Source organism: Typopeltis vanoorti, chromosome 23 (assembly GCF_054136105.1).
Source record: "Typopeltis vanoorti isolate ZY-2024b chromosome 23, IOZ_Tvanoo_1.0, whole genome shotgun sequence".
Classification (NCBI taxonomy): domain Eukaryota; kingdom Metazoa; phylum Arthropoda; class Arachnida; order Uropygi; family Thelyphonidae; genus Typopeltis; species Typopeltis vanoorti.
Window position 1 is genome coordinate 34,084,326 of NC_143571.1, and position 24,070 is coordinate 34,108,395.

The 24,070-nt window shown below is 35.2% G+C and overlaps 1 protein-coding gene across 5 annotated transcripts in view; it reads left to right on the forward strand.

Annotated features, from left to right (window-relative positions):
- The window catches only part of mri (BTB/POZ domain-containing protein mrityu), a 323,678-nt gene extending 299,902 nt beyond the window's left edge, over nt 1-23,776 (forward strand). For all 5 annotated transcript variants that reach the window (XM_090412595.1, XM_090412596.1, XM_090412599.1 and 2 more), the window contains 2 exons: nt 11,350-11,460; nt 22,840-23,776. In XM_090412595.1, the coding sequence (XP_090268721.1) occupies nt 11,350-11,460; nt 22,840-23,189 (461 nt within the window). In that variant the 3' untranslated portion in view covers nt 23,190-23,776. The remainder of the gene's footprint in view (nt 1-11,349; nt 11,461-22,839) is intronic.
- Nucleotides 23,777-24,070: the final 294 nt, after the last annotated feature.

The following is a 24,070-nucleotide window of genomic DNA, read 5'->3' on the forward strand; positions in this document are numbered from 1 at the left end:
CATTTGTCTCTGTATTCTCTAAGACCACAAGCTGACTTATTTGCCAGGAACTTTTGATCTGCTTTCTTCTTTTCCTTCACTACCTCTTTAACTTCCTGTGTCTACCTTGGGGTTCTGATTTTTCTATCCTTTCAGCAACCTCACCACATGTCTCTCTGGCTGAATCAATCAGTGTTTTCTTCAAGGCTGGCCACTGAATCTCCAAGATTTGGTTCCTGTTTTCAAACTCTCATTTTTTCTTCAATAATGTTTGTGTATTTTAGTCTACAGTTTACATCTGAGAGCTGCTCAACTTTTATTCACTTTAAAACTTTCTTATATGTTCTTCTTTTCATTCAATTTTATCCTGCTCAAGACTAAATAGTGATCACTTACAATTTCAGATCCTCTGTACACTCTGGTGTCGTGCACCAGGGAATAAACATCACTATCGACAATTTTTGAGACTTTTCTTATTCCTTGCCTCTTCTCTCCATGTGAATTTGTGTACATTTTTATGTTGGAACATGGTGTTAGTAATAGCCAGTCCATGTTCTGAGCAGAAATCCAACAGGTAGTTGCCATTATTATTAGCTTTGCTCTATTCTCCAAATTTTCCCAATATATTTTTGTGTCTGACAATCATTTCCTACTCTGCTATTTAGATCCCCAACAAGGACCAACTTTTCCTTTTTCATTGTGTCAGTTGCTTTCTTTAAAGCCTCAAAAAATTCCTCCACTTCTACCTTAGTAGAACCTTCTGTGGGACCATAGGCACAAATAAGTCTCACTGTCCAGTTCCCCACATTCTCATATTTGCCCACATCACTCTACTTGAGACTGCCTGCGATTCAAGAAGATTAGCCTCATATTTAGTGTTGAATACTATGACTACCCCTTCTTTTCCTTGATTTTCATTACCTGAATATAACATTTTGTATTTATTGCTCAGAAAGATCTCACCAGTTTTTGTCTTTGTTTTTTTTCAGTCATCCCTATTATGTTGATCTGGTACTTATCTAATTCCTCAGCTAGCTCCATTTCTTTGCCATTCAGACTTCTTATGTTGATAGTACCGATCTTTAACTCTGGTGATGTTGAGTTGGGGTTTGTTTTCAGATTTGTTCCAGTAGCTGACTTTTCACTGTTTGCCCTGGTTCCTGGCAAAAACAATGGGGGCCTTGTTTAACCGGGCAACGTGAAATCCTGTCATGTTGTACCATCATTTATGTTTTGGTTTAAGCCAATAAGAATACAATTTGGTCAGCTAAATCCCAAATTGCCAGCCCATCCTCGTCCGTTCATTATCCAGGTAGATACCTAAGAGGGTGCACCACGAGAAGGTGAGGATTGGACGTTAGGTCAGAAGCCCTGGTTGGTTCGCTGCATTCCTTTAAAGGCTATGTGGAGGTCTCCTCTCAGTTATACAGCTTTGACCCTTAAGCACCCCAGTATGCTTTACTCACAATATAATTTCATTAACAAAATAAATTGGTAATTACAGGGGGCCCTCGAGTTACTTCGGAGATTCGTTCCTATGGACTGACATAAGGCGATTTTCAATGCAAGTCAGAATTACCATAGCCTGGGTTACTAACCTAACCTAAAACACCCTAAAGTCATACGTATATATCAAGAAACAGAACTAGGCCATAGGAAAGAACAAAGTCTTTCCATCCTAATCATGAATGAGCCTACTACGTTTTTTCGTAATCACAGTCGATTTCATGGGTGCCAATCCTTTCACGTGTTCGAGGATGCGAACTTTATCCTTGATAATAGTCCCGACTGTGGTATGACTTAAGTTCAGCGCGCAGCTGATGTTCGTTGGCGTTTCTCCTTTTTTTCCCCTTTTAATAATGTCTAATTTCACTTCTAATGTAATGGCTTTCCTTTTCTTCGACACACTGCCATCCCAAAGAGTGTATGCTGGGACCCAAGCGACGCCAACTCTCCCAAACAAATGCCACGTAATGGCGTATTCTTCCACTGCGCTCACAAACAAGTTCACCCGCGATGTTTGAATTTTACATCGTGCTGCTTCAAGTCAAAATTTATGGGATTACCGCTGTAAAGTTAAAATGACGCATGTCTAGGACTACGTAGGTCGATGACCCCCTGTTACATACAAAAATTAAAATTGACACAATCTAATTAAATACTGTGTAGTACATCTACACATCTTATTCTTCACACCTTTATTCCTTAAATAGGTGTGCCATTATAATATTGTCCTAAGCTTATTTTCACACTCACAGCATGAATTAGCTTAGTGTAATTAAATACTTGAACATTTTTTATATAATAGAATGCTTTTTAATACTGTTATTTAAAAATACAATTATCTTGCGAAGATCGCATCATATGACTGAATGCATCGTGAAAATGACTGAGTGCATCATGCACATCAAATGCTATTACTTTCTTGTTTTCATGAATTTTATTGTCTTCTTAAAATTTTGGTTATGGATAATTTATATAAATCCCTTCATTATGAAAGAAAACACAATCTGAGTTGTGGTAAGCTGTGTTGTTACAAAAATTTTAAACCCACATTAAAAGAAAGCATATTCCAGTATAATTGTGTGTAATGTATAGTGAGAATTGAAGAATCTGTCATCAGCATTTATTTTTTTTAAGACATCACCTACAACAGCATCACTTAAGATAGTAAGTTTTTTGTGCTGGTAGCAATTAAGTTGTAGTTCTGGAGCCCTGCCTCCAATGAGTTGAACTAGTCACAGAAGAGCACTGTTCCACGTAAGCACCATTATCCATCCACTAATAGTTTTCTTTTTCTGTAAATTATGTATGTTCTCTTGAGTATGAAGTATTTTCGGGACTGGGCAACTCGTATATAGAAACTATTGACTTCACATCACTTGCCTTAGGATTAAACCAAGAATATAATTTCTTGTTATCTTTAATTTATAGTATAACCAAGTGGAAAAACTTCAAATAAAAAAGCCAATGTAAGGATTCTTTTGTTCATGACAAAAGAATCCTTTTGTCATGAACAAAGACCCAAGAATCAAACTTGGGTCTTTTTTATTTGAAGTATGTAATGTCCTTTGGTTCTTCCAACTGCACTATGCAGCCATAATTTTAATGTTGTGCAAAGCAAATTTATTCCTTTGTAATTTGTGAATTTTTCCTATCTCTCTCTCTCTCTCTTTTTTTTTTTTTTTTTTTGAAAATTGGCTTTTTTATTAGGTTCTTTCACCAGTCATGCATTATCTTTCTTTCTTTAAATATACATAGAATATCACAATTCTGATGATCCTCCAGACCACAGCTGGATTATTGTGTGCAGATATTTGAACTCTGTTTCCAAGGGGCTAAAGAGGCTGTGGAAATGGTGCAAAGAAGAGTTACAAAGATTATATTTGGATTCTGGGATTTAGATTATGAGTACAGATTATATGTGGATTGCAAACTCTGATTAACAGAAGAAAGAAGGGTGATATGACAGAGGTCTATAAACTTATGAATGGGTGTTATAGGATATCGTCTGAAATTTTTTGTAATATGGAAGGTGGGAGAGAACACGGGGGCATCCATGGAAGTTAAGTTTGTTCACAGTCAAGTAAAGGCTAGGTTTTCTTACAGAGCAGTAAGTAAGTGGAATAGTTTGCCTTTAGGGATAGTGAGTGCATCTAGTGTGAATAGTGTTATGACAGCTGGTTTGGGTGATATATAGCCTTCCTCGATGAGTCCTTGACTCCCTTGGAGGTCTTAGATAATAATAATATTTTAATATTTCATTCCTGTATTTTATCTCTTCCAGTTGGTTTTCTATTTTTTTTTCTTTTTTCAGTTCTTTAAGGGATTTTTCAACATCTTTTTCTATTATTTCAGAAGGTACATTATCCTGTTCATAAACATCATTATTTTTAGTTATATTAACTTTATTCTTTTCTGTATACAGATTTCAAAAATAATATTTCCATTTATTCAATCCAGTATTTGTCAGTTTTATACTTTCATTTAGTTCTTTCTTTTCCATATTTTGTATTTGTATTCTATTATGAGTTTGTATTCTTTTTCCATATTTTCTTTTTGCATTAGGATCAGATTTTCACTTGAAGACAAATACAGAAGTGGAAAAATCTTGGGAATATAACAAGGATCTGTATTTTAAGTTTTGTAGAACTAGAAAAAGCATGTGACAAGGTGTCAAGTGAGGAAAGTTGTTCATAATATTAAAGTTATATGGTGTAAATTGGATGTTTTAGAGATCAATAAATAGTCTGTATTTAAGTCATAAATCATCAGTTAGAAATCAGTCATGTACAGGAAGATGGTTTGATATAAAATGATGTGTAAGCCAAGAATATCAATAAATAGTCTGTATTTAAGTCATAAATTGCATGGAAAGGCTTATGTGTTCATCGCACATGTCATCAATAAGTCATAAATCATCATTTAGAAATCAGTCATGTACAGGAAAATGGTTTGATATAAAATGATGTGTAAGACAAGAATGCACACAATCTCCACCCATGTTCATCATCCATATGCATCACATTATGAAGAAGAGCAGCATCAAACCTGACTTTAATATTGGATTTTTGTAGCGTTCTGTTTTCTCAGATATTCTCCTGATGTATGGGAATAACTATGGGGTTATTGTAATTTTTATTTTCTTTAGTAGTATTCTTATGAAGGATTTTATTGATTGTTTTCTTGTTGAAGCTGTTCTTTATGAATGTTTTTGCTTATAATTTGATAACTCCTAGTTTTTGCATTGGATGGTGGTATGAATCTTTGTATATATATTGGCCTGTTCATGCAGGTTTTGTCATGAAAAAAACATGCACATAGGTAGACCCTTCAAGAAAGATAGCCTGAAAGAGATATATTACAAGTGTATCCAGAAAAGGAAATGTGTTATTGTTTTCAGTCTCAGTGGTAAATTTGATGTGTTTGGGGACAAATAGCAAATATCACAGGAGACCCATCATTCACACAATCCTTGTCATACCTCTCCTTAAACTCATTCACAGATGATGCACTAACAACCACCTCAGGCAACACATTCTACACATTCACTACTCTCCAAGCAAAAAAATCTAGTCCTAATGCCTTTCTAACAATTTTGTACAAGTTTCAGGGCAACCCCTCATTCTCTCCTTTCCTATAATAACTTATATGCTTTTATCATGTCATGAAGCACCTGCACACTGTTTTCATTCGCTGTGGAAATGTTCATTTTTAGTTCATCCAATGTGTGAGGATTATTCTGATAAACAACATCTTTGAGATAGCTCCAAAGAAAAAAATCTGCTGATCTTGAATGCCACAATTCTTTTGAGATGAGATGGTCACCGAAAAATTCTTACAAAACAATGTATGGTAATATTCGACGTATGGCACATGGCTGTCTTACTGGAACTACCGATAGCGTTCGCTGACATCAAGGGATGTCACCAACTATGTGATGATGTTTTAGTAGATGGAACTATTCACTGTCGCTTCAAAGAAAATGGGTCCCACTATGCAACAGCATGATATCGCACACTGAACTCCGATTTTTTGGGAATTCAAAACTTTTTCATTAAAAGCATGTGGATTTTCATATGACCAAACCTTATGGTTTTGACTATTCACATACCCACTGAGGTGAAACCAAGCCTCATCACTGAAGAAAACTGTATCAAGTTTCTCTATATTACATTCTGCAACAAATGAGCGTAGCCATCTACACACGATATGGATGAAGATGTAATGATCTCTCAGCTTTCTGAGCACTACCATGTGACATTGATGATTACATTGATTAATGCAATTTTGACAGACAATAAAATGGATCAATAATAAACAGTTTCCCAAAAATGCTGCACTAATCTCATTATCAATGACTTCTGAAGGACTGCTGTACCTGGATATTTCTCGCAAAATTCCTCAGCAACACATGTAACAATGATAAGCGAGATAACCTTCCAAAATGAAGAGTCATTGCGTCTGGGACAAAGGCATTTTACTTCCACAATGAACAAAGTGTTGTATCCTTCTTCTTCTCAATCTATACTTTGGATCTGACATGATTACTATTACGATGTTCTTAACTAATTGATAAGTTGTAAGTTGATTTCTAATTCATATATAAAGAAAATTTATATTTAAAGACTGCGCCACTTTATATCTGAATTAGTTCAAGAATTGAAGATAAACCAACTCTCAATTACCCTTCCTTTATATGTTGTTATTATATATACTGGCCGAGTATATTTAACTTACTTAATTTACCCGCTTTGGTTCGAATATTTTATGAATAGTGCAGTAAAAGAGATTCAGGCAAAATACATCTTTTGATTAACAAAACAAACATTTAATTTTAGAATCACAAATTTTACTCTTAAATTCAAATCAGTAATTAAGGTATCACAAACATTTTAACTTCTCTGATAAATTCAATCATACAAACTCAGACAATGGTAAATCTGTTATCTCTATAATACAGTCTTCTTACAATTCCTTAAGTTCCAAATACAACAAAAATTGCAGTAATACCTCTTCACAAACAAACACTTTTAAATTTACACTTCAGCTAATTTCCGCAATAGTTACTGTTAGTATAAGGAAATTCTAGGATGAAACTCACACACTTCTCTTCAAAGGAATATTAATGGTTGGAATAATCTTACCGATAATCTTCTTTCTTCATAAACTTACACACAAACAATAACTGAATTAATTCACGGTCACAATACACATAATCAGACGTTCTTGCATGAAGCACTACTGATCACTCATGAATTAAGGTAACACAATAATTCCGTAACTTTAGGTTTTATATGCACAGTTGTTCATTCCTCCGGCATTCAATTAATTCTTTAGGCACTATAATTCTAAACACAGCTAACGGCAAACTTCAACTTTACAGTCTCTACTATTCTCTCGTTACTCCGTGCTATGCTTAAAGATTCCATGTGTCCTTGAAAGGTCGGCCCTGAAATTAAATCTCAACTCTAGTATCGTTATTCATTCAGTAGTCACTCAGCTGTCTTCCGTAGCTATAATTGTTATTCTACAACTTATTAGCTAACTGCTTCTCGACTACTGGACTTTTAATTAGCTGCTTGAGTGACTTGCCGACTCGCTATTATCACATTCTGATTCCCGAATGCCGAATTAGAATATCCTCTGATTCCAACCGAATGCCAATCCTCTCTCTCTCTCTCTCCCTCTATAATTTTAGCGTTCTTCCTTTTTATATCCATTCTTCCCGCCTAAATTGTTCTCGTGATCTCTTTTTACTAAAACTCTTTTCAATAAACCTTCTCCTCACGTTCTGTTCCAAACTCGCGCTCGCTTACTTACATACGTCTCCATGACAACCAAACAAAATATAATAAAATTGAGCTATTGCATAACATTAAACTTCTACAAATAGGAATAAATAGAGAATATTTACATTTCAATTAATGTGCAGTTAAATTATCAAATACAAGTTCTTCTAATATTAATATAGTAAAAATAAAATAGCTTAATAATATTTAATACAGTCTTTTCATTATTAATACATATATCTTTGATTAATTAATTGAATATTAGATAAGATAAAGGTAGTTATATGAATATTATTTTATAAACAAGTGATTTACATTAAATAATATTTACAAGTCTAGCCTATGTGATGGAAGATCATGTTGGATTCTGAAGCAAATAATAATTACTCCAATCTCTGTATTATCAGAATCCAACAAAAGTTACACTGAAAACAACCTGTACATGTCGTGGTGAACTCAGTGTCTCCAATAGTTGGTAATAATATAATGGTGACATTTAGTGGTGTAAGAAATGATTATAATGATTTGGAAACAATTGGTTCAAATTCAAACTTTTGGTTGTGTGACTTTATGATCGCCCTGTATGTATTTATTAAAGTTTGAAACTCTTTTCATATGCGAGGTATATGCGAAACTTTTTAATTTCTTTTTTCATGAGGTATAATCAGGGATGTGAGATATACACGAGGGTGAGTTATATTAGCTGGCCTGGCTGGCCGAGTAGTTAGCGTATCTGCTCTCCAGCCAAAAGGCTGCGGGTTTGAATCCTGCTGTGGGTATGGATATTTGTGATTGTGAAAATACTGGTGGTGGTGGTGGGCAGTAGATGCTGTTGGTGGATTGAGTGGTGGAGACAAAGAGTTGTTTAGTAGGTACCCTCCCTCGATGAGTCTTTGGACTCCCTGGAGGAGTCAGCTAATAATAATAATAATAATATGCAAGTAAATACAGTAATGTGAATTTATCATGTACTGTCATAATATTATGTACACTGCTTGAGGTTACATATCAGAAATCTGTTGATTACTATAGCAAAATGAATTTTAAAAATATCTGAAGTTTCAAGTTATTTTGTATGCAAATCCCAGTCATAAATCTATTATATATTAGTACTGTCGCTTGGCCTTTAGTTAAATAGTATGAAAACTCTCTAAAAGCTAGGCATGAGTTCATTCAAGCTTCCAGTAACAAGAAGAATATTTGTTTCAATTTTTTCTCTTCACACTGTGTGATGAAATCTGGGTAACACCTACAAATATCCATGCGTACACTGGGATTCAAACCCATGACCTGTTGGCAGTTGGTTCTAGTTGTATCAGTGAGCATCAGTCAAGCTTGCTAAACTCAGTGGTTTAAAAAAAAAAAAAAAAAAAAAGCAATGTTTATTTATGAAAAGATGAAAAGATTGAAAAATATTTTCCTTTTTTTATTTATTATTATTATTATTATTATTATTATTACGGGTATCTCCATGGAGTCAGTAGACTCATCGCGGGAGACCCAAGCTAGCAAAACAATATCTGTCATATCTCTTCTTGAATTCATTTACAGATGAAGAGCTCACAACAAAGTCAGGCAATGAATTCCACTCATTCACCACCCTCCAGGCAAAAAACCTTGTTCTGACACCTTTGTTAACCACACTCTTCTTTAATTTCCAGAGATGACCTCTTGTTCTTCCATCACTATCACACAGCTGAAGCATTTCCCCTGCATCAATCCTATAAAAACCTTTTAGTAATTTGAATGTTTCTATCATATCCCCTCTTCTTCGCCTATCAACCAATCTCTGCAATCCACAAGCTCTCAATCTATCAATGTAGGGAGCATTTTTTATATCACTCACCAACTTGGTCACTCTTCTCTGAACCCTCTCCACAGCCTCCTCATCTCCAAGGAATCCAGGTGACCAGACCTGAGCACAGTAATCCAAATGTGGAAGTATCAATGCTTTATAAAGGGGAATAATAACCTCTTTATCTCTGGATGTCAGTGTGTTCCTCAACAACCAAGTAATCCTATGTGCAATCTTGGACACCTTAGCAATGTGTCCTCCGAACTTCATCTCCTTATCTACCAATACCCCTAAGTCCCTAGCCTCATCAATCTCTTGGAGTACCTTTCCATCAATGTAGTACACAGCTGGTAATCTTTTAATCCCAAAATGCAAGACTTTACACTTTTCCACATTGAACTGACATCCATTTTCTTTTGCCCATTTTACCAGCTTATTTAAATCCTCCTGCAAACTTTCAACATCAGCTTGATTTTTTATTGCACTACACAACTTTGCATCATCAGCAAACAACTGAATATCTCCCTTTAAGCCGTTTCCTATATCATTTATATACAAATTAAACAACATTGGCCCAAGCACAGAGCCCTGAGGCACACCACTGGTCACCTGCCTCATTCTGGACTCGGCTCCTCCATACACCACCTTATGGTATCTCTCCCTGAGCCATTCTCCTATCCATATCACCAATTTAATATCCATTCCCATCTGCTCCAATTTGCGTAACAGTGTTCTATGGGGTATCCTGTCAAAAGCCTTAGCAAAATCCAGAAGTACCACTGTGTAGCCAGTTCCTTTGTCCAACTCTGATGTTATTCTATTATGGATAGTTAATAGATTGCTAAGGCAGGATCTACCTTTAACAAAACCATGTTGGCCTCTATAGAGTATCATATCCTGATCCACCCATTCTTGAATTTTGTCTTTAACCAACTTTTCCAATACTTTTACCACTACTCCTGAGATGGTGATTGGTCTGTAATTCAATACTGCAGTTTTAGAGCCACCCTTATGCAAAGGAACCACTTTGCCTAACTTCCACTCCCTAGGGACCATACCAGAGTTCAAACTTAAATTAAATATCCAGGTAAGAGGGGTTGACAATTCATTTGCACATTCACGCAACACCCGAGCTGATATTCCATCTAAGCCTACCGCAGTGTTTGCATTTAAGTTTCGCAATATATTTAATACCTCTGATTCTTTAGCTTCAATTCTCACATTAGGTATTGCTATAGGTATAGAGATATCCTCACTTGGGTGATAGACTTTTGAGAAGTGATCACTCAGTAACTCGACTATTACATCTGATTTTGTCACCTCAATACCATCAGCACCCACTAAGGTTATCCTTCCGAAGTCATTCTTCCTCTTACTTGCCACATAGCGGAAGAACTCTTTGGGATTACCCTTGATCTCTTTGGCTAAGGTCTTCTCATAATCTGATTTAGCTTTTCTTACTATGCTGGTAACCTTCCTAGCTTGAGCCTTGTACTGCTCATGGGTGTCCTGATCGCCCTTCTCCTTGTAAATTCTCCATAACATTTTCTTTTTTTGTAGTTCAAGCTTGATACTACTGCTCATCCATCTAATGCCTGCCTTGTTTGACCTCCTGACCATGGGGACACAATCTGATATTGCTTTCCTCAGATACCCACTGATTTTATCCCAAGCACTGCTAACATCTTTCCCTTGCAATATGTTCTGCCATGGGATGGCTGCAAGCTCACTCCGAAGCTTGTTATAATTGTTTATGTTTTATCAGGAATGAAATATACAAAAGACTGATCATGCTATAGTATATATTTCAAGGGATAGTATACCATCCTGTACACCTTCTGAGGGTACATATCAGGAATTTGATGACCATAATATTCTTATGTAAGGTATGATAGCACTGTACCATATAAAGGAATTGGCATTGTATTGGAGGCAATGCCAATTCATTTGCACAAATATAATGGTTGGTTTGGTTATTCTTTTGGTTAGTTTGCAGAAAAAAGTTTGCTTACACTTCTTTTATATCTAGTTGGAATTTTTGCTTTGTATACTTGTTAATTGCCAATATAACATATTTTTAGTTGAGTAGATAGTGTTTTGCTTAAATGATTTGTTTGGATGAGGATTTGCCATTACAAACATGCAAGGCAGGTTAATAACGATTTGTGATTTTATAGTTAGTCACATTTCTGGATTTACACTAATGGAAATATAAAGTCACTATGTTTAAAACCATATAAGCATAATATTTGAACTATATTTTAATGTATATTTTTATTGCAGTTATCTACAGTACGGCTATGTACAGGTTTTTTAAATATATTGAAAATAGGGATGTTGCCAAACAAGTATTAAAGGAACGTGGTTTGAAAAAAATTAGATTAGGAATTGAAGGTAAGAACTAAAGAAAGTTTTACTTTATAAAAAAAAAAAAAAAAAAAACTTTTATAAATACATCGGTGTCCAAAAGCAAAGTATGAACTACATTTTTATTATATATATATATATATATATATATATATGAAAAAATTTTCATGACTACAGCCACATGTAGACATAAATTTATTGTCAGCATGCTAATAAATTATATTACACAAAAAACGTTTTATAAATTTCATACAAATTAAATTGCAAATATGCTTTTGGTAAAAGTTACAAATTTCCTAAGGCCATAGTTAGGAAATTAATGAAAGTGCTCATTAATTCTTCTTCTTTGTCTATGATCTCTTATGCTTTTAATAATTTTTTTGGCAAAATCTTGATGTTTTTAAGCATCAAGATTTTGCCAAAGAGATTTCTATGCTGTCCTGTCCAAGGCTTGTTCTTTTGCTTCTTTCCAATTAATCCCTTTCTTTTCCAATTTTTCTTTCATTTCCTTTTGAAAACCTTTCCTGGGCCTGCCTATGTTTCTTTTTCCTATTTTCTGGCTTTCATATACAGTTTCTGCTATTCTTCCTTCTTCCATTCACTTAAGATGTCCGAACCACCTCATTTTGGCTTGTGTTATGAATTGGTTCAGAGGTACAACTTGAAGGCTGTCTGTTATAGTTTGATTTCTAATTCGGTCTAATCTTGTTTTTTGTGCCACTTTCCTAAGATATTTCATTTCAATTGTTTGTAGTTTATTTGTGTTTCCTGTGGTTAAACACTGACTGGTACACTGCCATTTTGATATTCTGGGTAACTTCTTTCTTTCTTATCTAGGAGTGGGCCTTTCATTGCATAGAATAGTTTTGTTCCCCCCAGTTATCCTGTTGTTAATTTCTGTGTCTAGTCTACCATCTTCTTGTATATATGATCTCAAGTATTTAAAGGAGTGAACTTGTTCCAGTTGATGGTTCTCTATTTTTATTATGTGTTTTGATTGGTTTCTAGATATATTTCTTTGGTCATATTTTTATGACCAAATAATATTTAGGATTTTTAATATTTAAGATTTGGATATTTAATTAATATTTAGTCAAAGAAATATAGTCATATTTCTTTTCTTTGTTTCTTCATACCAAATGTTGATGTTGTACTGCACATCTTCAGCTGTATTTGCTAGATTCACTACATCATCTGCAAAAGCCATGTGTGAAATCCTGGTTTCTCTCAGTTTCTTGTATTATCTTAGGTGGAACTTTTTTGTTTTTGTTTGGCATGCCTTTAAAATTTCATCCATTACTATATAATGAAAAGAAGAGGGCTGAGGATACAGCCTTGCCTCACTCCTACATTTGTTTCAAATTCTTTTGATCTATTATTACAGGTTCTTACATAATTTTTGTTGCTTTGTATGGCTGCTATTAAGTTATCTTGTTTTTCTTTAATGTTTGCCATATTAAGTATCTGGGAACTCAGTCAAAGGCCTTTTCGAAATCTATAAAACATGCATGTAGTTCTTTTCCATATTCCAATGTTTTCTCTGATATTTGTCTAAGACTGGAGATAAGATCCTGTGTGCATCTATATTTTTGAAAGCCATATTGCATTTCATCCAGTGTATCTACTATTTAGTTCCTAAGTCTCTATTCTAAAATATGGACATACAATTTCCCTGGAACGCTTAAAAGCGAAATCCCTCTATGGTTTTCACATTTACGATTATCTCCTTTCTTAAATATAGGGATTATTTCTAAATCACTTAAGGAATTAAACAACTTAGATCCGAATATAAATTAAATTATACTTTAATAAATATTTCCGATATTTCGGCAACGTCACGTTGCCATTTTCAAAAGGAACTTACAAAAAGGCACGTACACGCAGGCACTACAACACAGTAACCGAGAATGAAGATATGAAGCTATCGTTTTCCTAGAAGTCCTGATGGAGCCTTTAGCAGACTAAGTAGGTGTTCTTGGCCGTTGGGCTGAAGGTCTGCTGATGTATGCCTTCCAAATTCGGGGCAGTCACATACAACCAAATTTGTTGAGGTTTGGAGAGTTTCTTAGGGCTGAGGCTGATTCCATAAATAGTCTTTCGAATTTGTATTTGCTATGGTGTATTACTGTAGCTTTCTTCCACCGTATTCTGTGGCGTGTATCCAGAGCATGGTTTGCAAGACCAGAATGGCTGTACTTGTGAAACCAGATGTAGTCCTTGTGTTCAGAAATTCTGATATTCGCTGTCCTGCCTGTTTGGCCAAAGTACGACAGTTTACAACTGCAAGGGACCTGGTATACACCAGGTAGGTCTAGGGGTAGTGGTTGGTCTTTGGTGGAGCAGATAAAGGATGCCAATTTTCTGTAAGGCCTGTAACAGGAGGTGAGGTCATTTTGTTTTAAAGTTTTGGTAATTTTTTCCGAGGTGCCTCGGATGTAGGGAATGGTGATGGATTTAGAGTAATCTTTGTTGTGGAGGAGGACTGTGGTTTGTAGGTTTTAATTTTTTTTTGGGGGGGGGGGTAGCCATTGGCTGAGAAAGTGTTGAGGATGTGATTTAGTTCAGTGTTTAGGGCCATGTCATTAGAACAGATTAGTTTAGCCCTGTTGTATAGTGTTTTCACCACTCCATATTGTTGTGAGGGGAAGTGGTGGGATTGTTGGTGAATGTATCTGCCTGTATGGGTGGGTTTTCTATAAACTGAGAAAACTAAGGTTCCATCAGGCTGGAGGGTGACTATTGTGTCTAGGAAAGGGAGGCTGTTGTTTTCCTCTTTTTCCAGGGTGAACTTGATTCTGGAGTGTTGGTTGTTTAAGTGTGTAAGGAAGGAGAGGAGTGTTTCAGAGCCATCTGGCCAAATAGCGAACACATCATTAACGTAGCGAAGCCGTATGGTTGGTTTTTGTGGGGCAGAGGCTAAGGCTTTTTCTTCAAAGGTCTCCATAAAGAAATTGGCCAAGGGTGGGGAGAGAGTGGTGAACCCATGGCTGTCCCCCTCTATTTGTTTGTAGAATTTTCCCTGCCAAACGAAATAGCCTGAGTTCATTGTGAACTGAAATAGGGCTGAGATATCGGGAGAAAATTTAGCTTGGATTAGCTCTAAAGTTTCCTTGAGTGGGACATTTGTGAATAAGGAGGACACATCAAAGCTGACCATTATGTCAGTATGTTGGAGTGTAAGGTTTTCTATGCTGGCTTTGAAGTGGGCTGAGTTTTTTATGTGTGATGGTGTGTTGCCAGTATAGTGTGTGAGCTCTTTGGCCAAATGTTTAGCTAATTTGTATGTGGGAGAATCAATGCCATCCACTATGGCACCATCAGGACTTCTAGGAGAACGATAGCTTCATATCTTCATTCTCAGTTACTGTGTTGTAGTGCCTGCGTGCACGTGCCTTTTTGTAAGTTCCTTTTGAAAATAGCAACGTGACATTGCCGAAATATCGGAAATATTTATTAAAGTATAATTTAATTTATATGCGGATCTACGTTGTTTAATTCCCTAAATGATTTAGAAATGTATAACCAACGTATAAGCCTGTCTACGAGAATATAGGGATTATTATTGCTACTTCCCAGTCTTTGGGAATAATTTTCTTTTCCATACAACATTGAATAGATGTAAAAGAAATTTTATGTCTTTCGTTCCTAAATTCTTTACCATTTCTGGTGTTATTTGGTCATGGCCTACTGATTTGCCCAATTTTATTCTATATATTGCTGCTAACAGTTCATTTGCATGAATTTCCTCACTTTGATCTTCTATTTTGCTTGCATATCTTGCTCTTAGGGTTCTATTTTTTCCATGTCCTGCATCTTCCAATAATTCTTGGAGTACTGTTTCCACCTTTCCATGATGTCTTCGGAATTTGTGAGTAACTTTCCAACGTTACTCACAAATTTTTGATAAACGGTAAGTTTATCAAAAATTACCTTATTTTTGATAAACTTTATGGGGCATTCTTTCTCCAACCTCATTCTTCTTAAAACATTATAGAAGAGTTTCCAAACAGGTGCAACCATTAAGTTACTTAAATATAAAGAGCTAATAAACTTCATTTCGGCGATATAAACATTATTTAAATTAAGGGGATATTAAATCCCACATTGTTTTAAAACCGAATAAGAAACTCAAAGATTGGAATCAGAGAGTTTCATGCCGATATAGAAAACTATAAAGTATCGGCGACACTAGTGTTAGCCAATGCAAGTGACCCTAGTACGTAGTACAATACAGGACAACTCGTAGCAAAGGTGGTGAAGTTCTGATCGCTATTCTTAGGTATTTTCCATAATGTAATAACAGCATACATTTCCTAGGAAATGTGTTTTTACATTATGGAAAATACCTAAGAATAGCGATCAGAACTTCACCACCTTTGCTGCGAGTTGTCCTGTATTGTACTACGTACTAGGGTCACTTGCATTGGCTAACGCTAGTGTTGCCGATACTTTATAGTTTTCTATATTGGCATGAAACTCTCTGATTCCAATCTTTGAGTTTCTTATTCGGTTTTAAAACAATGTGGGATTTAATATCTCCTTAATTTAAATAATGATTATAGAAGAGTTTTTGGTTTCCTTTAAAATTTTGTTCTAAAGTATATCTGAAGTCTTCCCAGCATTTTCTTTTCTCTGCTTTCACTAAGGTTTTAACTTTATTTCTTTGGTTGTTGTATAGTTCTCTATCAACCTGCAGCTTTGATGTTATATATCTCTTCCATAATTGCTTTTTCTTTTTAATTTCTTCTTTTAGTTCTTCAGTCCACCAGGGTGTTTTATGTTTCTTCTGTTTATTATTTTAATGATACATCACAGATTTTTTGCTTGTTTCTACAAGAAGTGTTTTGAACCTGTACCATAGGCTCTCTACATCTTGGTCTTCATATATCTCTTTTTCTACTTCTTTCATCTTCTCTTCTATTTTACTTTTATACTCAATGGCTGTTTCTTCTTTCTTTAGTTTGTAACGTTTATTCCCTTGCAACATTTTCTACATTTTTCAACTTTTATTTTATGGATCATTTCCAATACTAATAAGTAGTGGTCACTGCCTATTTCAGGACCTCTATAGACTCTTGCATTTTTTGTATACTTCCAGTAAGATCTGCTTATGATGGCATAGTCAATTATAGATTTTTCATTACTACTGGGCTTTTCCCTGGTAAAGTTATGGATTTCTTTATGCTTGAACATAGTATTCACTATCACTAAATTATTTATAAGGAGAGATTTATTATTCTTTCTCCATTTTTATTCTGGGTTATTTCTCCTTGTGATCCCAACACTTGTTTAATTTCCTCATCTATTTGATTCTCTACCCTGCCATTAAGGTCTCCTAGTAGTATAATATGCCCTTGAACTTCTTTAATTGTGTTTTGTAAGAGTTCGAAGAATGCATCTTTCATTTCTTTATTAGCATTATCATTTGGGCCATATGCAACAATTACAGTGAATACTTGGTTATCTGATTTAAAATCTATAGTGATTGTCAACAACCTTTCATTTATTAGTTGCCATTTAGTAATATATTCTTTGAGATCTGGTTTAATTATGCATACTAACCCTGAATAAAAAAAGTATATATATCCATCTTTCATTTTTTGGCAACCTTGACCTTTCTTTTTTGTTTCTGTGACTGCTATCATATCCAATCTCGATTTTTTTAAATTTATCTATTAATTTATTTCTTTTCCATGTACACTTTTAATGTTCCATATCTCATGTACCTTTTTCCTCGCTTTGTCATTAACCATTTAGGAAGTTCAGCTATCTCTTTGTTATATCTTTTAATGGGTGAAATTTTAAGGTGTGTAGGGGGATTAGCCTTCAGCACCCGAGTCTGGTGGTGGGGCTGCCACCTTCGGAGCCCTCAGACTGGCCTATGAGAGAAGTGTTATCCTGTTGGTTCGTGGGAGGTATTTTATTTCCCTCCTACCCCTTCATAGTGAACTATGATGAGCATTCCCCGATCCGCCACCAGGGGACGCGCTCGATGGGGGTTACAGGTGTCCCCACATGGGGCAAAGAGACATTTAGTATAGAACATGTCTATCCCAAACTGCTATGCAGCTCTCACATCATACCATACTACTTTGCACCAAATGATTCAGAAGTTTTTTAAGTCAAACTGGCTCACTATTCCTTCAGAGCAAGGATGACGCAGTGGCATAGCTAGAGGGTGTGGTCCGCCCTGGGCGGCACTTTGAACCTTTTTGAACTTTTACAGTTATTTCTAAAATACAGTCTCGAGAACTTGGTTCCAAATATTGTAATACTGCTGCGAATTTTCCTCACGATTGCTGTAAGTGTTGCTAGTTGTGAGAGGAGTTTTTCTAAATAAAATTGATTAAGAATTACCTAGATTACTATGAAATAGACTTCGCCAATGTCATCGGTCATTTTGCTAACAGAAAAGCAAGAAATATAACATTTTAGAATGTTGAAATTAAAGTTTTACTTCAAAAATAAACATAATGTTTTAATTTATTTCTCTATACGTCGTTTTGACTTTTTGTAGTATTTTTGGTGTATTGAGAGGGGCAGCAAACTCAGGGACTGCCCCAGGCAGCAAAAGCTCTAGCTACACCACTGGGATGAGGCCTTGTTTGTTTTCCGGAGAGGAATTTCGAACAGCGATGCATCTCCTTATTGTGTCCCAAATGTTCTATTTGCTGGCCACTCAATTCAGTTAATATCTTCAGTCTCCAGAAGTATCTCCACTGCTTGTGTACCAATAAAAATGAATTCTTTGCCTACAGCACCACATTACAATCAAACACAATGTTAAAGAACTTTGTTGCAATATCATTCACCAGTCATAGTCCCTTTTTCCAGCACTTGTAGCTCAGTGCGTCCATTAAGCATAATGTCTCCCCACACCATGACCCCAGCACCACTATATCTATCCCTTTCAAGAACATTCTTGCGATGGTAAGCAGTACCACTTTCATGCCAGAACAAGTGTCATCTAAAATTGGAGGAAAGGCAAACGTCTCTCCTCTGTAAAGAGTACATTAGCCCATTGGTGTCTTGTCCAATTTTTAAGGACACAACACCAGTGAAAATGTGCTCAAAATGAGCTGTGGATAAAGGGACCCAGACTTCAGGCCTTTGGGTGTATCGGCCTACTTGTTGTAGACATCTTGCCACAGTTTGTCAAGATATCCTTGTACCTTTGCTTGAATGGAGCCGACTTGCAAGCCAACCTGCAGTGGTGTGTCAATTACATTTTGCTGTTATAACCAAAAATCTGTCTTCGTGCTCTGGTAGTAGAGTGAGACAACCTCTTAGCAAATGTCTGGAACACATTCCATTGGAATGTGTTCCAGGGAAGAATTATTGACATTGCCAGAAAATTTGTAATGCTATGTGAGATTACAAATTCTCTGGCAATGTCAGTAATTCTTCAAGCTTTTCAATAATTCTTCCCTGCATGAAATCATTTAGATGTCTTCTTTGAAACATTACAAGACATCACAGTTTGCAACTTTATTCCTTTGCAAAACGGGGTTCCTTCAAACACAATTCACTTAGTGCAGCCTTTTGCTTTTTATCCTGTTGAGTGATACCACATGACCCTTTGCGCACAGTTTGAAAATTTGAATGTATACCTGCTTTCCGGTCAGGATCATCAGTAATGCAAATTGCCACAAACTGATTCATCAGAATTTGCTGTTGTAATACTCAGAAATAGTAATACTCAGAAACGTGATTCATTGTTAGGTTTTGGACACCAGTGTATGTATGAGGTATGTAAGAATAGTTGATTATCTCAAATTATGGAGAAACTGTTCATTTAGGTTTTGCATTTTTTTTTTTTAATTCTGAATGTTGGAGATTTATAAAATTAAGATGTTTCATCTTATATCATGATATATTTTTAAAATTGTTTTTTTCTGTATTTTTGAGACAGAATAATATATGTTCCATTAACATTTAGAAACAGATATGCAAGCATTTAATCTCTGAAACCTTTCTTCATAGCACAGTAACTTTAGTACTTTCTAATATGTGTTAAAAATTTCATAAATATATTCACATACAAAAATAGAATAAAAATTAAACAAAGAAATAATATCAGTGGCTTGCTGTCATGTGGTTTATGCAACCCTTGCTACAAAATTCACGTCAATTTAACCGCATGATTGCATTATTATTGATGTATGAAAGTTTTAAGAGTGCATCTTAAGTGGTCCAATGCAATTAATTGCAGGATAACTTTGAATACTTTAATTTATGAATTAATTGTAACCAAATCTGTGTATAATGGGAGGGGGGACAGTGTGTTTGTTTCAAGATATATTAGAAAACAATAATGAAAGAGAATGCTATATTTGGTTGGTATATTTGAATTACTCAAGAGGTGTTATTATAATAGTATATTTGGAAGAGGAGGATGAGGCTTACCTCCTTTGACTAAAATCATACAAAAACTTTGACAGAAAAAACAGGACATTCAGTAGATCTGAATGTTTCTCGTTGTAAATATGGACAAAAAAGTTATAAATTATTTATAGAAAATTATATATTAAGAACTTGTCTAGATCCGTGGCCTAAACATGTCGGTCACTTTACACACGCAAAACAAATGAAACTCAGAAAACAAAAACAGCAACTCATGACAAATGACAACATTCAATTGGATTGGTTGACACAATAACCAATCATAGCCACTGATTTCTGGGTGCTATTTTTTTCAGCACACACCCTGCCTTGCCTTCTGGATGGTTTAAAACTACTGGAATGCTAAGAATTTGACCTGCTGTGCCATCCATACATCTGTTCGAAGTGCTCAGAAGTGTCTTTATTTGATTTATGACCACTCACACCCAGACTATTAACATGAATGCGATGCAATATTTATGTGTCAAAGTGTCCTCTTCATGACCGCTTAATAGCGGTCATGAAGTAATTAAGTAATTAATTACTTCATGTAATTAACTTAATGAAATGAAAGTACAGATATGCACATACTGAAAATAATAGTACATCAGTGCATAGAAACAAGCAAATCAAAGAAACGGGAATATAAAGTACATACAACATCCAGTGGTTTACCAATTAAAAACTGTTGCTCTGTGCTAGAAATTAATATTAATAAATAATAATATTAAAAACTTTTTGATGGTTACATTAAAATGAGACTCTCCCAAACTTTGGGGGAGAGAGAGAGAATGGTTTCGATTCAGATTTGGCAAATGTAAAAGGACTTTGCAAAAGGCATTCATATTTAAAACCACTTCTTTGGAGAAAACGAGCTTCATTATACCGGATACTGTGTTTACTCAATACAAAGTTGTGCCAGACCAGACTTTTGAGGTTTCATGTATTCAATATAATATTGAAGTTCATTAATTCTTTTTTTCACAGAATGGCCTGTCTGCTCAAAGTTTGTCAAATTACATTATTATTATTTAACACCTCCAGGGAGTCCAAGGACTCATCAATGGAGGGCACTTGCTCTACAACTCCGTCTCCACCATTCAATCACCAACTGATCGCAACTACACCAACACCGTCTACTGCTGACCACCACTGGTATTTCCACAGATAATCACAAACATCCATGCCCACGGTGGGATTTGAACCCGCAGCCTTTTGGCTGGAGAGCGGATACGCTATCCACTCAGCCAGCTAAGGTATCTGGTAATTACCAGGTTCGGAAATGCCACAGGTACCTTTAAAGATTAGATTTAATATATTGTGTTGAATTTTAGGAATCATTGGAAGCAAGGAAATAATTTGGGGAGCACTTAACAGGAATAAATGCAGAAATATATTATTGGTGATGTTGCTATTCTGTATCATAACCTGAATATACACCCCTGGATGATACAGTACTTTGAACCAAGATGATCAGATTGAGTTAATATGTAATCTGGAGGTTTTAAGATGAAGAACCAATAGTCTGAGTATAGATATACTTATCAGATAGCCAAAACATGAATAAATCAATAATAAAGAAATGAAAAAGTCAGTGAGCTTAACGTGATTTAATGAAATGACATTACAACTCGCAATCAATTATATCTGTTCCACATCTGATGATGTTTTAAAACAAAACAGCCAGTATCCATCATGTTGCTGGCTTGCAGTACACATAATAGGTTTTGTGCTCCTTTTTATTCATTATTTTCTTCTTCTCTTCAAAGATTAGAGGAAAAAGAAAAACATTATTGTTATTGTACCAGAGATTTTGAAGTCCATGATACAGTAATTTATATGTTGTGGTCTGCTGGCCTGATTGGATGAGTGGATAGTGTCTCTACTTTCTCCAGTAGTTTGGAAGATGCCAAACCCACTATATCATGGACATTTACTAATGTCTGTAGAAGATGAGTTTCATCAAATGCTGAGAGACCACTATTCTACTTATCGTAGGGTTTCACAGCAGTTGATGAAACTCATCTTCTACAGACATTCAGGATCCAGAAACCTTGCTCCTGAGACCAAACAAAGCAAGGTTTCTGGATCCATTAGCCAACCCATCATACTAATGTATGACAGGTTTACAACCTTTCATGGGCAGGATTCACATTAAAAATAAATAAGTTTACTGATAAGACTCGCTTTTAAAAATGATAGACATTCAAAGCACCTTTTCATAACTAATTTACATTGCAAGAAAAAGTTCTTGCAGTGTAAAATAGTCATGGGCAGCTATCTCTGATTGGCTTCCAGTGGAGATTGAACTGCCCACTCAGTCTCCAAATGCTAGATAGGGTTAAAAGGCCTCATCTACTCCCTAAAAGGGAATAAAAGACATTAGTTGATTATAGCTGATGAGTACTACTCTTTTCATTTTTCCCAAAGAGTTACACATTCTTTGACTCATCTCATCGCAATGGTGGCATGCATGCTAGTGTTCACCTTAATATATCAGTCTCCCCTTTTTGATCTTTGGCTAATGTCTGAATCTATCAAATCCTTTTGCTCTCTCTCTCGATCACTCTTATAATGCCACTAACTTTCTCTAATGGTTATCTTCATTGGAGATAGATATGTTACTCTTGCTGGCTTTCCTTTTCCAGCAGGGCTGTAAGTATCTGATGTAACTGTGATTTTTGAGGTTCCTTAAGTACTCCCATAAGAAAGAAAAAATCATGACTGTGCAGAATGTCATTCATGATGACATTTGTCTCTGGGTTGGTACTAATCTGGTAGATTTGCAAGTGGTGCAGTAATTCACAGGTGAATGTGCCAAATGTTTTTCATGCTTTTTTCGATGGCTTGTTGGAAAATATTATTAAAGCATGTTTAATGGTTTAAAGAAAATTAATTTATATCTTCTCATTAGTTGTAAATAGAATATCCTAACTTTCAAGAGAAACAAGAGATTAATTTTAAGGATGTAAAGTATTTGTGATTTCTACAGATGTTTTAATTTTTATTTTCTCTTTATCAAAGGCTATCCAACATACAAGGAGAAAGTGAAGTGTCGACCAGGTGGAAGAGCAGAAGTCATATATAATTATGTACAACGACCATTTTTACGGATGTCCTGGGAGAAAGAGGAAGCAAAGAGCAGGCATGTGGATTTTCAGTGTGTTAAAAGTAAATCGATCACAAATCTAGCTGCTGCAGCTGCAGATGGTGCTCTGGAACCTGCACCCCCAGCAAATATTACTACTGGGCCACCAGAAGGAGCTGTAGGTGGCATTGAAGAAGAGGGTGCTGTGGGTGTGGTACTTCCACCACATCCATCTCCTAAAGAACCATATCCAGAAGTGCAACTTCCTCCTGAAGACCTTCCTTAAAAAAACTGAGATATTAAAAACATTTTTGTATAAAAGGAAGCAAATAAACAAACAAAAAAAAAAAAACTGTGCTGTCCGGTGTAGGCATCAAATATTACAACAAAGACAGTAGCAATTTCATGCAGCCAACTAAATCTTGTAAATTATGATTTAAATTAAAGGGGGGGGGAAACAAAAAAGGTAGCTATCGTATCAAAGAGAATTCAGCCTAATTCATTTATCAGTTACTGAAGTTTTTTGCTCAAACTGGTTTGCTTACCAAGTTATTCATTTGTTCTCATCCAGCATTACAACAGTGTTCATGTAGCTATATTCTGATGTATTAAGCTACTTCTTAATTTCAGGCTATAACAACTAACACAACCTGCATATTTCCGTGGACTCGCCCAGAGATGGAATTTCAGTGATAGCTAAGATAATAAGTTTGGATTTGCACTACAGTGATGAGATATCTTCTTTTATATGAAAATAAAGTATATAATTGATATTATTTTATGATAATTTTATGCTGCCATTCTTGTTTGACTTCATAAACATATTGCTTGCCTTTGTAATTTTGGTATATAAATAAATTTCCCTTAAAAGTTTTAGAATTTGCCGTATTATTCCTTATGAAAAAAAAAAGTGCACTATTCCAAATTATATTTTATTATAATTGTAAATATATATTATTATTATACATCTAGAGATTTCTTAGCTAATTTTGGTGGCACTGTTTAGTTAAAAAAAGAGAGAAAGAAAAAGTATTTGTTTCTTTTCTTAAAATAAAAATGAGGATCTCCATTTACACGTCTATTAATTTTGAACTTTATGTATTGTCTTTCTTTTCAATGTGTGTGTGTATGCGTGCGCGTGTGTGTGTGCTTTTTTAAAGAGACTAT